Source organism: Rosa chinensis, chromosome 7 (genome assembly GCF_002994745.2).
Source record: "Rosa chinensis cultivar Old Blush chromosome 7, RchiOBHm-V2, whole genome shotgun sequence".
Lineage (NCBI taxonomy): Eukaryota > Viridiplantae > Streptophyta > Magnoliopsida > Rosales > Rosaceae > Rosa > Rosa chinensis.
The window spans coordinates 34,377,294-34,392,644 of NC_037094.1; the positions used below are offsets into that span (position 1 = coordinate 34,377,294).

A 15,351-nucleotide genomic window follows, 5' to 3' on the forward strand; every position below is an offset into this window, starting at 1 on the left:
TAGTCCTTTGTTTGCTTTCAGTTAATCACAGTTAGTTAAAAAGCTGTTAGATGTTCCTGGTCAGGCCTTATAGTGAATGAAGAGGTAAAATATTTGTACCTGAAGTTCGTCGAGAGGTAACATTTTCTGGTATCTAACTTATATACTCGATGTTCATTATTGGTTAAAACTAAGATCCTCACTAATACGCTGAAAAGGCCAGTCTATCTGGTGCACCACAAGGCAGTTACAAAACGCTGGAATTAATTTTCCGATCATTTAGGTTTGGTTGCGCGATGTTTGCTTCATCCATATCTTCCATATGTTTTGAGTTTAAGACTTTCAAACACTTGGCATTTTAGTTTTCTGGTGTCATTATTCATTGAGACTTCGATCATATTATTTTCGAATAACTATGTAAGAGTAAGAACTCTTGAATTCTTATAGGAGATACCTATTTTCTGTTCAAAGTCTGGACATTGAGACTCAGGTAATGAAATATATACCAGGTATTTGTACCCATTATGTGTCAAGAAGACCAAATTTTCTCTCTTTTGGTTTTTTTTTTTTTCTAATAGCGTGATGAACAAGCTGGACAATAAAGACGAGGAATGTGCTCTGCCAGGAGAGAATGTACAATCCGAGGTTGATTTTGCTGCAGGCAACAGTCCAATACAGGACCATGTACAATCTCCTACCTAGACAATAGCTACATCAGAAAACCACTTGGGTCTTGTCACACTTGTAAATTTAACACACACTTCAGTGTGGAGTATACAGAAAGTTTAGGCTCATTCTAGTTCTTTTAAATTGTTATTATAAGTTGTTTTTAGTTTTTTGTCTTCTAATTTCCTTCCGTGTCTAGGAACTGTCATCATTAGTAACAAAGGAACTGGTTCTAGAAAGAGCTCAATTTGGTGCTAATATGAGATTTCGTACACGTGTTTGGTTAAAGAACCATGGTTTAACACGACTACCTGATTGACTCGACTCAAAGTTCTTTAACCCTAAATAATCACACTATCAACCCCGTCTATTTTTTCATGTTATGTCGGCCAAGTATTGTGGAGAATTTTACATTCTATGGAGCGTCGTATTAGTTTTTTCTTTCTTTTGTTTCCATCTCATCGGACATCTTTCTCTATACCGATTGTAGACATAAAAGCACAATCGTGTGAGTTCTTTGCATTTATGTTCTATAATTGGATGAAAATATCTGAAGCAGTAGATCAAGCACGTGGTATTGCTTTAATTGACCATAATTTCGTTTAACTTATGATACAATTATCAAGTTTGATTATCTGCAATTGAATCAAGATTGTCTCTAGATAAAAATTAACAAAAACCCTAGCCGCTGACGCGAGAGAGAGGGAAGAAAAACCTAGCTTCGAAAACCTCCAAGTTTGACGGCATGGAGGAGGTGGATGAGATGGCGCGCTGTTCGATTGGCTGCTTCTCTTGGACTAGCAGATGTTCGCAAGCCGGTGGATCTTCGTCCGGCTCATGGAGAGGGTTTGGGTCGTTCTTAGACGTATTTGGTGGGGAAGTTGTTGACGGCTAGGGCTTTCAACAAAAGATCGTTCATGGGCATGTTCCGGCGTGCGTGGAGGTTGAATGGAAGATACATTGCTCAGGAACATGGAGATCGTTTTCTGTTCACCTTGACGGATCCAACAGATCGTAACCGGATCCTTCGAGGTGGTCCTTGGGGTTTTGATAGAGCTCGGGTTGTTCTAGCATCGTATGATGGGGTGGGAGCGATCAAGGATGTTCCGCTCTCTACCTTAGCTTTCTGGATCAAGGTACGTGGTTTGCCACCAGATTTCCATATTGATCGTTGCTTGAGAAGAATTAGCAGCGCTTTGGGGTGGCATGTGCAGAAAGACACAACAGAGTTTGGAGAAGGAAGGATTCGGATCCTAGTTGAGATGGATCTTCTGCAGCCTGTGATTTTCCGACGGAGCTTCACTGTGAATGATGGGGTTAATGTGGATTTGGACTTTTTCTTTGAAAATCTCTATGGCAGATGTCGGAGTGTGGTTTGATTACTCATGTGGGCTTACCATGTGTTGGGATGCCGCTCCAAGCAGAGGCCAGGATTGAACAAGTGTCGGCACTGAGAAATCTTGAAAGGGTGTTGAACCGTGTGGAGTTGTCTCCTCATATTAGATAGTCGATGGTGTTTGGAGCCCAAACCAGTCCATAGGTCGGGCTGGAGATATTCCTGCCGGCAGCTAAGCCAAAGGGGAGGAAGGAAATCAGGCGTAAGCTTGCTACCGGTGGTGGTGAAGGAAGTTCTGGGGTGCACACTGCACCTCTGAACGAGCAGGTGGAGAATGGTAATGAAACATCTCCAGGAGGTTTAGGGCAGAAGCTGATTGGGAGTGGCAGTTCTTCTGACAAGGAGTTGATGGAGGCAGTGCCTAGTTGTGGTATGCGTAGGAAACGTGTGGATGAAGAAGGTATCTCTCCAAAGAAGCTGTGGTTGAGTCTAGCAGTGGGAAGGACAAACTTGGATGCTATGACAATGGGATTGTGTTCTGTGAAAGCTGTGAAAGAAGTATACAAGAAGAGGCTGGGAAGGCCAAAGGGGGCAAAGAATAAGGCAAAGGAACTTAAGGTTGTGCATGCTTCACCAATGAAGAAGTCACTGGCAAAGAAGCTCAAGACTCCTAGGAAGGAGGAGAGACTGGTGAATGGACTACCGGAATTCACCATGGTGGAGGCAGTTCATGGTTCCAACCATCAAAGGGTAAGGAGCCAATAGTTGTTTGATAGGCTGATGATAGTTACTATTGTCTATGCCGGTAGAGATGCCTCTATAAGTCTTGTGGAATTTAGTTTTAGCGTACCACAATTATGTGTTCGGCGTGTGAGACTAGATAGAATAGATTGCCTGCAAGGCGAGGTATTTGTATGTGGCATAGACTACTTAGAGCATAATTATTTTATTGGAGTAGTCTTTGTACTATTTCTTAATCTATGAACGGAGCATACTATTGGTATGTCTCAATTTGATAAAAAAAAAAATTGAATCAAGCTAGATTGTCTCTAAACGAGACAAAGATGAAACATCCCATCCTTGATCTAATTCCTACAAAGTCAAGTAAAGACTCCAATAAAAATCTATATAATTCAAATTATGATGTCTCTTTGTGTAACATAAGATCATGACTCAATGCTTCTTTTAGCTAACAAATAAAAGTGTGGATATATAATTCAAATGGCCGAGTCCCCATTTCCTCTCCCAGAGGAAATTTTTTGGGGGTGAGATCATGGAGCCCATATAATGGGAGGAATAAAAAGAACGAAAGCACATAACTAACAAAATGCAAATCCTCTCTCGAAGGAGAAGACTTGCGTTGGCCTCAGTTAATAAATATAGGGTCCTTGACCAAAAGCCCCAAAATGAGCAAAAATTATCCCACTTACCCCAGCAACAGATTTTAATTCCCACTAACCCAATTTGAACTAAAATAACAATTTTACCCTCCATCTAATTAATGAATTACATCATATGCCATCAATTTTCTCTCCTGTCTCCCTATCCTTCTACGATATGCACTCTCTCTCTCTCTCTCTCTCTCTCTCTCTCTCTCATCCCTCTCCGATCTGCTATCTCTCACCGCCGTCGTCATTTTCAAATTCTGCCGCCGGTCTCACCAGGCTCGCAACATCGCCAGATTGGTTTGGGTCGTCGTGGAGGCCAGGAGATTTCGTCGGATCCAGTTTTGGAGATCGTCTCCGAGCGCCGGTTATGGACATCGTCTCCGCCTCTACTTCACCGCCTGCGACATCGTCAACTGCACCGACTCCCTCTTTGACAATCTCAACGCCAGCCATGGAGCCGAGGACCGCAAGAAGGACCACCACCACAAAATCATCACCAACCACTCTTATGCTGGAGACGACGGTGCCGACCCGACCCGGTCAGGGCTTCACCTTGTTGGAATTCGGATCTTCATGGTTGGTTCCTTATATTCGAGTCCAGTTTGGCAGGTTTGGCACAGTTTCGACTGCAACAAAAATGGAGAAGATGACATGGGTGCCCAGATCAATTTATCTGTTTTTTTTTTTTCATAAAATGGTGCAGAATTCCTAGAAAGAAAGAAAAAATGAAGGAAAAAAGGTTCTATTGGGGCAATAGAAGTCTGTTAAAGCATCTATTGGGGGCAATAGACTTTTTGAATTGATGTAATGTTCTCATTTTTTTCTTTAATCAAAGTTTTATTTGTCTAAATCTAGGAAGATTAGTTCCTATTCTGGTGACTGAAAGTTCTATTGGGGGGCAATACATGGCTGATAGTCGTCTATTGGGGGGCAATAGATGTTTTGAATTGATGTAATCTCCTCGTTTTTTTTCTTTAATCAAAGTTTTATTTGTGTAGTTTTAGAAAGATTAATTACCATTTCGGTAATCTAAACGTCTATTGGGGGGCAATAGACGTCTACTGGAGGGAAATACATGGCTGATAGTCGTCTATTGGGGGCCAATAGACGTCTATTAGGGGGTAATAGACTATTGGGGCAATAGACGTCTATTGGGGGGCAATAGACGTCTATTGCCCCTCTATTAGGTGACCGAAATCCGGCGACCGGTGACCGGATTCCGGCGACCGGTGGCCGGAATCCGGCGAACGTTGGCCGGAATCCGGCGGCCAGTGACCGGAATCCGGCAGCCGGTGACCGGATTCCGGCGGCAGGTGACGAGCTCCGGCGAAGTCTCCCATGGTTTCTCTCTCTTCTATTTTTTCTCTCTCTCTCTCTAAGTAACAAGGGGGTGAGGGTAAAATGGTATTAAAAAAAAATTAAAAACAAAAAAAAAGGTATTAGGGAAGACTCCCTTAGAGTGTATTGGGTAAGAGAGAATTAAAAAAACTTAATGGGGTAAGTGGGAAAAAAATCCCTAGAAATGGGGTAAATGGACAAAATCCCATAAATATAATAGCAAATTACCACAAGATAAAAATTCTCTAACAATTTTACCATGTGCAAGTTAACTTCATACTTCTACATGAGAGGAAAAAAGAAAAATTAACCACATGTTTAAGGAAAATTGAAATTGAGAGAGAATTGAGTCGTACTTTCATTGATAATAGGGGTCTCTTTATATAGAGGATTACAAGGCATAAAATCAGAGTTGTACAAGGAAACATAATATTACAATCTCTAAGATTCTCCGATATTATCTCTAATTCTAACCCTATTATCACTAGATCAAGTAACCTAGAGTTTGGGCTAGATACATATTCTGGATTTACTTGAACACTCCCCTTTATGTCGCCCAAACGTGGTGCTCCTTTCGTTGCCTCATTAAAAATCTTGCCGAGTAACAAAAACCCTGTGGGACAAAAATAACCTCGGTCGAAGGGGAAAAAGAGCACAACACACCTTTCACGTTTCGAGACTATACATGTAGATATCTTCTCTGATGTCTGCATCTCCCCCTGATGACTATGGTCATGGGAGTTCGGATAACTTCCGCAAACGATGGTACCAACATGTTTCTCGAAAGTGGAATTTAGGCAATGACTTAGTGAGCAAGTCTGTCATACTGTCCTTAGATCGAACCTAGTTCGCTTTGATCTTGAGGAGAGTCTGTTCTTGCTGATTATGTTTGGTGTTATCGCTTTTGATGTAGCCTTGCTTTATTTGTTCAAAACAAGTAGCATTATTCTAAATGCTCATAGGCTCATATATGGTAGACTTCAAACCACAATTGTTCGAACATGCGTAATTATAGATCCAATCCATATACATTCACGAACCACTTCGTAAAGAGCAATAATCTCTGCATGGTTCGAAGATATAGCGACTAGGGTCTATTATGTAGATCTTCAAGATATCGCGGTCTTACCTATGGTGAACACTTAACCAGTTTGGGAATGACCTTTCTGTGGGTCAGAGAGATACCAAACATGAGCAAAACTTTTCAAAACACATGTCGTTTTGGGATGGGGGGAGCACATGCCAGTGTTGCGGCATTCCTCGTGTGTGATGGGTCCGAATCCATCGTCTCTCTGTAGGGATAGAACAAGCCCATATCAATCGTACATCTCAAATACCGAAAGATATCTTTTATACCAATCCAATGGCGTCGCGTTGGAGCAAAACTATATCTAACTAACAAGTTCACGGTAAATGAGATGTTCGGTCCTGTGCATTGAGCTAAGTACAATAATGCGCCTATTATACTTAAGTAAGACATTTATGCCTCTAGCACATCTTCGTCATCATCCTTTGAACGAAGAAGATCATTTTCAGGATCAAGACTACGGACGATCATGAATGTGCTTGAAGATTTGACCCTGTCAAAATGCCTAAGCGTCTATCAACACGATGCTCAAGTTTCAAATTGAGACATAATCTTGTTTTCCCAAGATCCTTCATCTCAAACTCGAATTTCCAGTGTTTAGCGGTTTACCTTAACTCTTTATGGGCTTCCAATAAAGATCATGTCCAACATGAACTACGATAGAATCCAAAACTTGTTATGGAAACGCGCAGGCATATCCCTTCCCAATCAAGTAGTCACTGTAGTGAGCGTTTCAACCTCATTGTAAACGCGCTTCGTGGTCTAGAGCCACTTGGCTTGGGTAAATGAAGTTAACCATGAACCTTCATGTATATTCCGTATCTAGATCTCTATAGAGATACGTAGTGACCACATTTGTAAGATGCATGTTCATTTATTAAAAAACTACCAAACTGACAGGGTAGTGGAGTGTAATGACATCCATTACGAGAGAATATGTCTCATCGTAGTAGATTCCAGGGCGTTCTGTGAGAAGCCTTGTGCCATAAGGAGAGATTACCATATCTTTTTCTCATCACGTTTTCTAACCAAGACCCATTAGTCAATAGGTTTTATGTTAGGAGGTGTTGGCATCATTGACTCGAAAACTATCCTCTTCGTTAGAGAATGCAACTTAACTTGGATCGCATATTTCCATGTAGGCTAATTTTCTCTACGTTGACACTCATTCATCAACGGAGCGTGGTTCGATAGCATAAGACTCAACAAACTCATGTACAACGAAATGCGAAACTACATCATCAATTATGATGGATTTTCTATCCCACGTCTCATGTACACTAGTATAATTTTCATAGAGCTCTATATTCTTAGGAATAGGTTCTGACGTTGAGGCATCCCCCAATGATAACCATAATCCAGAAGATTCTCATGAGATGGATTTTGAGTGTCGATGATCAAATGATTGGGTGTTGTGCCAAAGTATCATTCGAATGCACGGGCCTCCCATGCATCCTAGTTGGGGCCATGACCTGTAACGCCAAAGTGCCTCTATCTATAGCGTTGGCACCATGCGTACCTTTGTGTAGGGTGGCGCTTACGTCCTTTCGTAGGGACGTCCATCCTTGCAGGCATATTTGCAGCAGATATGTATGATCTCGTCACTATAATGAGGATCGATATAAGACATAATGGGCATAGGCCACGACAATTCTTATCGTTCCTGCTGAACATCCGTGTTCTTATCTCCTCCTAACGAAGGGAAAACTGTCTCATCAAAGTGACAATCCGCAAATCTAGCGGTAAGGAGATCGTCTAGCAAGGGCATTAAGTGGGGAACGATTATTGGAGTCTCAAATCCAACATAGTTGCCCATTCATCTGTAAGGACCCATCATAGAGCGCTGTGGCGGCGCAATTGGTACATAAATAACACACTCAAATATGCGTTAGTATGAGATACTGGTACCCAGCCACTAGCTGTAACGCAGAGGTAGATTGAATGGCAGTGGGTCATAGACAAATTAGCATAACTGCTTGCGATATTACATCACCCCAAGCGGATATAAGGAGATTGGTGCACATTACCAATTTCCAAACTATCATCATAGTCGTTTCTGCGAGACCATTTGGGTGTGTACATGGGAATATGATGTTCAACATCAGTCCCATTGCAATAACCATCAAAAGTTTACGATGTAAACTCTTTAGCATTGTCAAGTCTATCCAATTGACTGAATAGGATGATCCGGGGAGTGAGCCCGTTGTCATATAATATGTACTAGGAGTGTAGCATAAGCAGCATTTACAAGTGGACAATGGCACAACATGTGACCAGCATGTTTGCGTGTCAACCAACATCATGAGATATTTCAACATTCGTAAGTTGGTTGAATCAGTCCACAGAATCCCCATGGATTTTATGTAAGAACATAAAGAGTATTTTCATATCCTTTGCATAGGACTGTCTCAGTTCTAATTTTCCTACGGAACAGGCTTTATAAAATGAGCGAGAGGCCTTAGAAGCAACCAATGAAGATTTTGGTTGGGCCTGAGCGTCTGAAGCGCTATTTGAAGAAAAATTTATGACTACATCACCCATCATGGCGTTATGACAGTGGGAAGTGTCATCCATGGCACCATAGCCATGGGGATTGACTTCCATGGCGTCATGGCCATGGATGACGCCTTCTATGGCGTTGTCAAGGGGACAATGGTGGCCCTATGTTTGGTGTAGCTGCCGGCGGTCACACTTAGTCCGGGAATCAATCTTTGATTCTTGCTTCGTTTCACTCGAAAGAATAGATGTCCGTGTGAAGTCTTTAGTAGACGGGTCATTATATCATGACTAGGATGACCTATCATGTCGTGACAAAGCCAATATTTGTCTTAAATCCAAGAGATCTTCTCTCATAATTTTATTGAATTTAATAGCTCGAATAGTGACATAGAGTCCACTAGAGAGACACATAAACTTCTCTAAAGATTCCCCTTTGTCTGCAATCATTAGAGGTAGTGCAACGAAACCCTTTTATGTTCTCTGCATGCACTTTTGCATGGAATCCATTGGCTCGAATAGCTCAATAGGGTGCATTTTTCCCTAGGAGCGTGGAAAATTTTGTGACATTAATCAAGGTGCCATTTGGCAAGGGGAACTTGGGCTATTCCATGTCCTTGAACTAATATTGATGGCCCAGCCATCGTAGTCACAAAGTAATATGCTCAGAATCAAAATGAAGTCATAATGAAAAGAACTCGAAATTTTATTCATAAGCCAAAGGAGTTACATCATTGTCTCTTTGACTAAAGAAAATCTAATCCAAAATGCTAGCTAATGCAAAACAATGGTAGTCGTCTAACTTCTTTCAGTAACTCCAAAATAAATGTGACCAGGTGAGTAGAGAAATGTCGGTGGAGCAAGGCTCGCTTAAGTACCACTAATGTCAAAACCTTCCTTGATATCACACTTACTTTGGGTGAGCCTACTTTGAAGAAAGACTAAACCATTGGCATCTACTACAAAAATATATGGCAATTTCCTATTACATCTCTTAGAAAATAAAATGACTTAATCAAAATCACCAGTCTCTGGATCTTGGCCTTTGAAGTTTTCAACCCTTAGAGCGAGGTCGTCATCTTGATCTTCTTGTTCCATATAGTGAACTTCTTTTGCTTCACAATATGCTTTGCAGGCGGTGATAATTTCTTCACGAGCTCTACAAATGTGTGCCCAATGATCGGGCACTCCAAATTAAGAACATACAGCTTTATGCACAGACTCCATTGATTGAGGCGCTCTGAAAGCGTCATAAGGATGGCTCTTAGTGTTAGTGGTGCCACCAACATGGCCAGAGGCTTTGCCTCTCTCTCTCTCTCTCTTTCCACGTTGACCTCTTTGGTTATGTGTTCGCCTATTTCGGCGGTTACCTTCCTTAGTAGAGCGGTTATATGGACCAGAACGTCCAGAAGTATCCCTCAAATTAGGGTTTCGCTCTTGGTGTCCTCTCTTAGGGGTACGACTATAATTGGACTCCAGAATATGCTCTGTTTCCACGGATCTCGAATTATAGTTCTTCATAAGGATGTTGTCATGCTTTTTAGCGACATTCATAGCTCTAATGAGCTGATGAAACCTTGTGATCCGTCCTGTAGTAACATCGATTCGATAGTTCTTAGCAACCATCAATGCAGAGATAGAGAAGGTAGAGAGAGTCTTCTCAATCAACATCACATCTGTGATCTCTTTACCACAAAATTCCATTAAGGATTTATTGTAAAGTGCTTCCGAGTTGTAGTCAAGAACTGACTTGAAATCACAGAAGCGGAGGCTATGCCATCTCACTTCTAGGTCAGGAAGCAGGGAGTCACGGACGTTGTCAAATTTTTTTTTGAGTGACACCTACAGCCTTCTAGGGTCTTCTTCGTTCATATACTCTTACTGGAGCGAATCATCCATATGACCAGTCATTAGGATGATGGCTTTCGCCTTATTTGTCTCCAAGGCTGCTCTATTTGCTTCCAAAGCTTGAGCTTGCTCAACAGTTAACACGTCCTGGCTAGGCTCAAGAATCGTATCCAGGATTCCATCGGCCTTGAGATGCTGGCCAATATCACGAACCCATTTGTGATGATATCCAGAGCCAGTTGTTCCTAATGTAGTGAAGTCCAGTTTATTGAGGTTACTCATCCTGAAAGAGAACAATAAATTAGGGTTAGTTTCGGAGAGTAAAAGCTACCACTAAAAACATATAAAATTTTGAGGCGTAGTCTCTTCCAAGAAATTATGAATTTCCGAGTGTAATCGCTTTCAAGAAATTAGGGATTTCTGAGCGTTGTCGCTTCCAAGAAATGCGATTTCAAGAGGCATTGGATTAGATCGAAACAATGGCGTGTTTGTGCAAACAAGCTCCAAGCTTGGAGTGAGCACGAACCCCCCCACAATTCGGCTTTTGATCTCTCCTATAAACAAGAAGGGGGGTAGAAGAAAGAAATTTGCAAGTCCCTGAGAAAAGAAGAGAAAAAGAATAAAAACTTCAAAAACGGGAACTTTTAGTAAAACATACCTCAAAAAAGGTTTCAAAAAATTGAAGGAAAAAGTCGTCGGAAAAAGATCGCCAGAATTTGGTGGTCGGCGGTGGTTGGAGCTTGGCTGATGGTGGCTGCAGGCGACGCTAGCAAGGCTGCTGGTAAGGTTTATACAGGGGCTGTGCGAGCTTGGGTTGTGCAAGGCTTGTACAGAGGCTGCCGAGGCTTGTGCAGGGGGCTGCCGGCAGCTGTCGATACGGGTTGCAGGGCCTGTGCGCTGAGCTGTCGAGCGCAGGGGCGCGCACGAGGCTAGTTTGCGAGATCTGTCAGCAGATTTCGACAGGGGCTCGGCAGGTGCTCGCTGGGACTTCTGGCAGATGAGCGTAACGCAGGCACAGGGGTGTGGCAGGTCTCGGCAGGGGCAAGCGAGACTAATTTTCCCGGTTCAGTGACTTTCGACTGTTGGTTTAGGGTGATTCCGGCCGGTTCTTGGGATGGCACCGCCTGTTCTAGGCTTCTGGGATCGAGGGCTTCAATATATGTGACGGTGCTTGCTAGGAATTCAACAAGTTTCAGGGTTACGGCTTCGTGCTGATAACGTGTTTAAGGAAAACTGAAATTGGGAGAGAATTGAGTCGTACTTTCATTGATAATAGGAGGCTCTTTATATAGAGGATTACAAAGCATAGAATCAGAGTTGTACAAGGAAATGTAATATTACATTAATTGGATATATCTAAGATTCTTCGATATTATCTCTAATTCTAACCTTATTACCTTTAGGTCAAGTAACCTAAAGTTTGAGCCAGACACATAATCTGGATTTACTTGAACACCATCTATTTTTTGTTTTGTCTTTTTTTTTTTAATTTTTTTTTTGTATAGGAAAAATTAACCATGTATTACACATATAAGAGCTTTTACCAAGACATGGGAAGAGAAAACAGGAATACCGAATACTTCGTTTTGTAGAATAAAGTACATGGGCATAAGTGCACATAGATAATCATACTTGTCATGTGAAACAACTATCTTCGCTGATGATATGATGATTAGTTCGTCTAATCCAAGACCCCCATCTTCCGGCAGCATTCAATGGAATCAATTAGAGTTTCCTCCAATGGTCGGTAACTCCAACCCAACTTCTGCAACTTTTCCGAACTCAGTTTCTCTTCTTCTTCCTCTGTGTGACTAAGCCTGCCAATTACAATGTATAAGGTGTAACATATCATCTCAGCAGTAATCTACCAAACAAAATATTAACTTGGGACACAAACTGAAAATGGATCATATAACGGTGAAAATTAGAAGTCTAAACTTATGTTTATGTCTAAAATACATTGTTTAGACTTTAGACTAGCTAGCATTTTAGTATCTTTCTAATACTAAGCATTAAACGCATAAAGTGGAATTCTGAAAATCTAAAACGCATTTGAACCTGAACACAAAATCATACTATTTCGACGAACAGACAACTCTATGTAATCCTTGCTGGGATATATAGATAAAAGTACTTACTTGTCGGAATAATTGTAGTTGGGATATGAAATCTTCAAGTATTTCTCCACCACTTCCTCCACCCCAATTGCATGTGATGTGCACATATATCTTTCTCCAGCGTCAGATTTCTTGTAAACCATAAGCAGTGCTTCAGCTAAGTCACGAACATCCACCACAGTCCAATAATTGTATCCAAACGAACCGAACCCACCTTTCAGTGTCACAAGCACATTTCACAATTACTGAACAAACTTCGTATGTACATCGGATAATGTTCTCTTGCTGGACAGTTTAATAATATATGGTGCAGATTATTACAATATATGTGTGGTTTAGATTCATAGTTCGACAATTAGGTATTGGACAATATATTTATCCATATATCTACATTAAAGAATAAAATTCAAAGTACCTTTGAGACCCATAGGCAGGAGCAAGGTACTGGAATTTAGGGTAGATTGCAAAAGTGGACCCAAAATGGCAGAAGGACAAACAGTAACAACCTCAAGTCCAGTTCTTTTTCCAAACTCCAGAGCCTCGCTCTCTGCTTGTGTTTTCGCAATATAATACCATTTCTTAGAAGTTTTCATGGATTCAAGACTAGTGGTTTTAATATATTCAGGATCAGACCAACAGCTTTCATCCTTGACTTTATCCTTGGGCCAGTTCGGGTTCATCACAACAGCAGCTACAGAAGACACAACAACAACTCTCTTCACCTTGTTCTCCAAGCAAGCTTTCAGCACATTAAGCGTTCCCTTCACAGCTGGTTCAACTACTTCTGCTTCGGGGTTTGTTACTTCGGTTGTTGGTACAGGACTGGCAACATGGAACACACCGCTGCATCCCGAAATTGCGGAACATAGAGAATCATAGTCCAGCAAATCTGCCTTGATCAGTTTCAGGTTCTCTGATGCTTTCTCAAGGCTGTTCAAGTGGTCGTACTTGCTATCACCTGCTTGCACAATTACATATGTTTTGAGTGCCTATGAAATTGAATCACCTATATATAATTACATGTATAAAGAAACATACACTAAAGAACATATATCTCATCAAACGCCCCAATAATTAAATTGGCCATCTTATAAGGTATTTCATCAAACACCTTAATCTCATCTTAATCACTAAACAATTTAACATGCACGATGATTATCGAAAGAATTTAGTGATGAGTATGCGTAGGAACACAAAGCAATAAGCTTAATTGACCTGGTTGTCTGACGGTTCCATGGACAAGATAGTCCTGAGAGAGAAGAAGCTTGACGACCCAAGAGGCAGCAAATCCTCCAGCTCCAGTTACGCACACTTTTTTGTTCTCACCCGCCATTTTATGTACCTATGTATCGCTTCACTCACTCTCCCCCCCTTTCGTTCTTTCTTTCATATATACAGGGGTGTATAAATTCTAGAATTTTTAAACAGCTCCTTGAATTCATCTATAGATATTGGAAATTATTCTATGCACCGACGGTGTAAGTGACCCAATCTTTATAAAATAATCTCAACCCTTGATATTTATTATCAACTTTATTTTTAATAAACAAAAAGTGTATTTAATGCAATCTAACCATTTATTTATATTGGTGCAAGTACACGGCGGTGCTATGAATAATCTCTCCTATAGATATAGCCTCCCCTAGTCTCTACTTTTATTCTTCCGTTGACTGATTACATATAAAATTGTGAGTCTGGGACCTTACCAATACCACCTACGTGCAAGTCATATACTGTAGTACTTTCCCAAGGGCAAGGATAAAGAAGGTGTTCGATAAATCAAAATGGCAGCTCAAGGTAATGAGGTACTTGAACGCATGTGAAACAAACAAACAAATCACCGACACCATAAAATAAAATATTGAGGGGAAGAGTTTACACAGATTAATTAAGCACAGTTTGACTGACTATTGTAGTATTGTACGTCTTGCTCAGGAAAAGAGAGGGAATACGTCCATGCGTTCGTCATTACCCACTAACCATGGAATGGTTTTGATTTGAGAGCAAAAGCAGAGCCATGTGGGTTTTCGGTGTGTACTATTGATTATTTATTAAATGAAATAACTAAGTAATATGTTTAATCATGTGAAGCATAGGCAAATTTCTTAGTTGATCGGGAGAGGATCATCTCCTAACATTCTAATCTTCATAACCCATCTAAGCTTTGAACAACAAATTAACACGTGTCCAGATGTAACATTTAATGGCTTAGGTTTCCCTTTCTTTCTCTTATTCTTTTCCTCTTGTTCTTTCACTTACACGATCGGCGAGTGTTGGTCTTCATTCTCTCAACTCATAATACTTCAGGCAGCATATCCCCAACTACAAACTGCAACCTCCTTCTGCCCTTAACCACAAAACCAACACTCTTCAATTGAACAATCACCATTCCAAGCTCAAATCACAAAACCCATAAACCATATCCGCATCCAAATCAAGCCAGCAATTTTCTATTTCCCCACAAAGTTTAAATCTTACACACCCACTAATTGCCACACTAGTTCCTAATCAAAAAACCACGAAGTCAATTCGATGCAGAAAAGTTTTGAAACTCCGAGCAATTACAACATCCCTAATCAAATTTCCTCAACTCCTAATCCAAACTTTCCCCAATCAAAGCTTCTCCAATCCAAAACACTTAACAGGTATATACAAAAACAAATATCTTTCTGCAAAATAAAGCTAGAATCTCATGTAGATTTCAACTAATTGCTAGAAAACCAAAAATCTCCATATCTTGGACTAAAATCTCAGCTCCTGAATGGCTGGGTTGGGAACGGTTTTTGTCGATGAATGAAGAGAGAGAGAGAGAGAGTCCAAGTCTACTTTGTATTTGAGTTTTGGTGAAAAACAAACCAAAATTGAGTTCAAGTAATAGCAGCCATTAGATGTGATTTTATCCATGTGGCATCTTTTGATCAAAAGCTTAGGTAGGTTAGGAAGATTAGAAGGTTGGGAGAGGATCATTTCCCTTAATAGACATGATGAGAAGGTTGGGAGAGGATCCATGTCATGAGTTGGTTGCATGCTCTCCCTCTCTATGTCAGCCAATTTAGGTGTCAGTTGTTTGTAATTTTATTTGTACTAGCAAGATTG

At 40.9% G+C, this 15,351-nt stretch overlaps 1 protein-coding gene across 1 annotated transcript; it reads right to left on the reverse strand.

Moving 5' to 3' along the window:
• Positions 1 to 11,705: 11,705 nt before the first annotated feature.
• LOC112176875 (cinnamoyl-CoA reductase 1) lies at positions 11,706 to 13,658 on the reverse strand. The gene is made up of 4 exons (XM_024314978.2): positions 13,471 to 13,658; positions 12,671 to 13,213; positions 12,277 to 12,469; positions 11,706 to 11,955 (listed from the first exon to the last, which is right to left on the reverse strand). Exons 1-4 carry the CDS (start codon positions 13,586 to 13,588, stop codon positions 11,820 to 11,822), a joined length of 990 nt encoding a protein of 329 aa, XP_024170746.1. The 5' UTR covers positions 13,589 to 13,658; the 3' UTR covers positions 11,706 to 11,819.
• Positions 13,659 to 15,351: the final 1,693 nt, after the last annotated feature.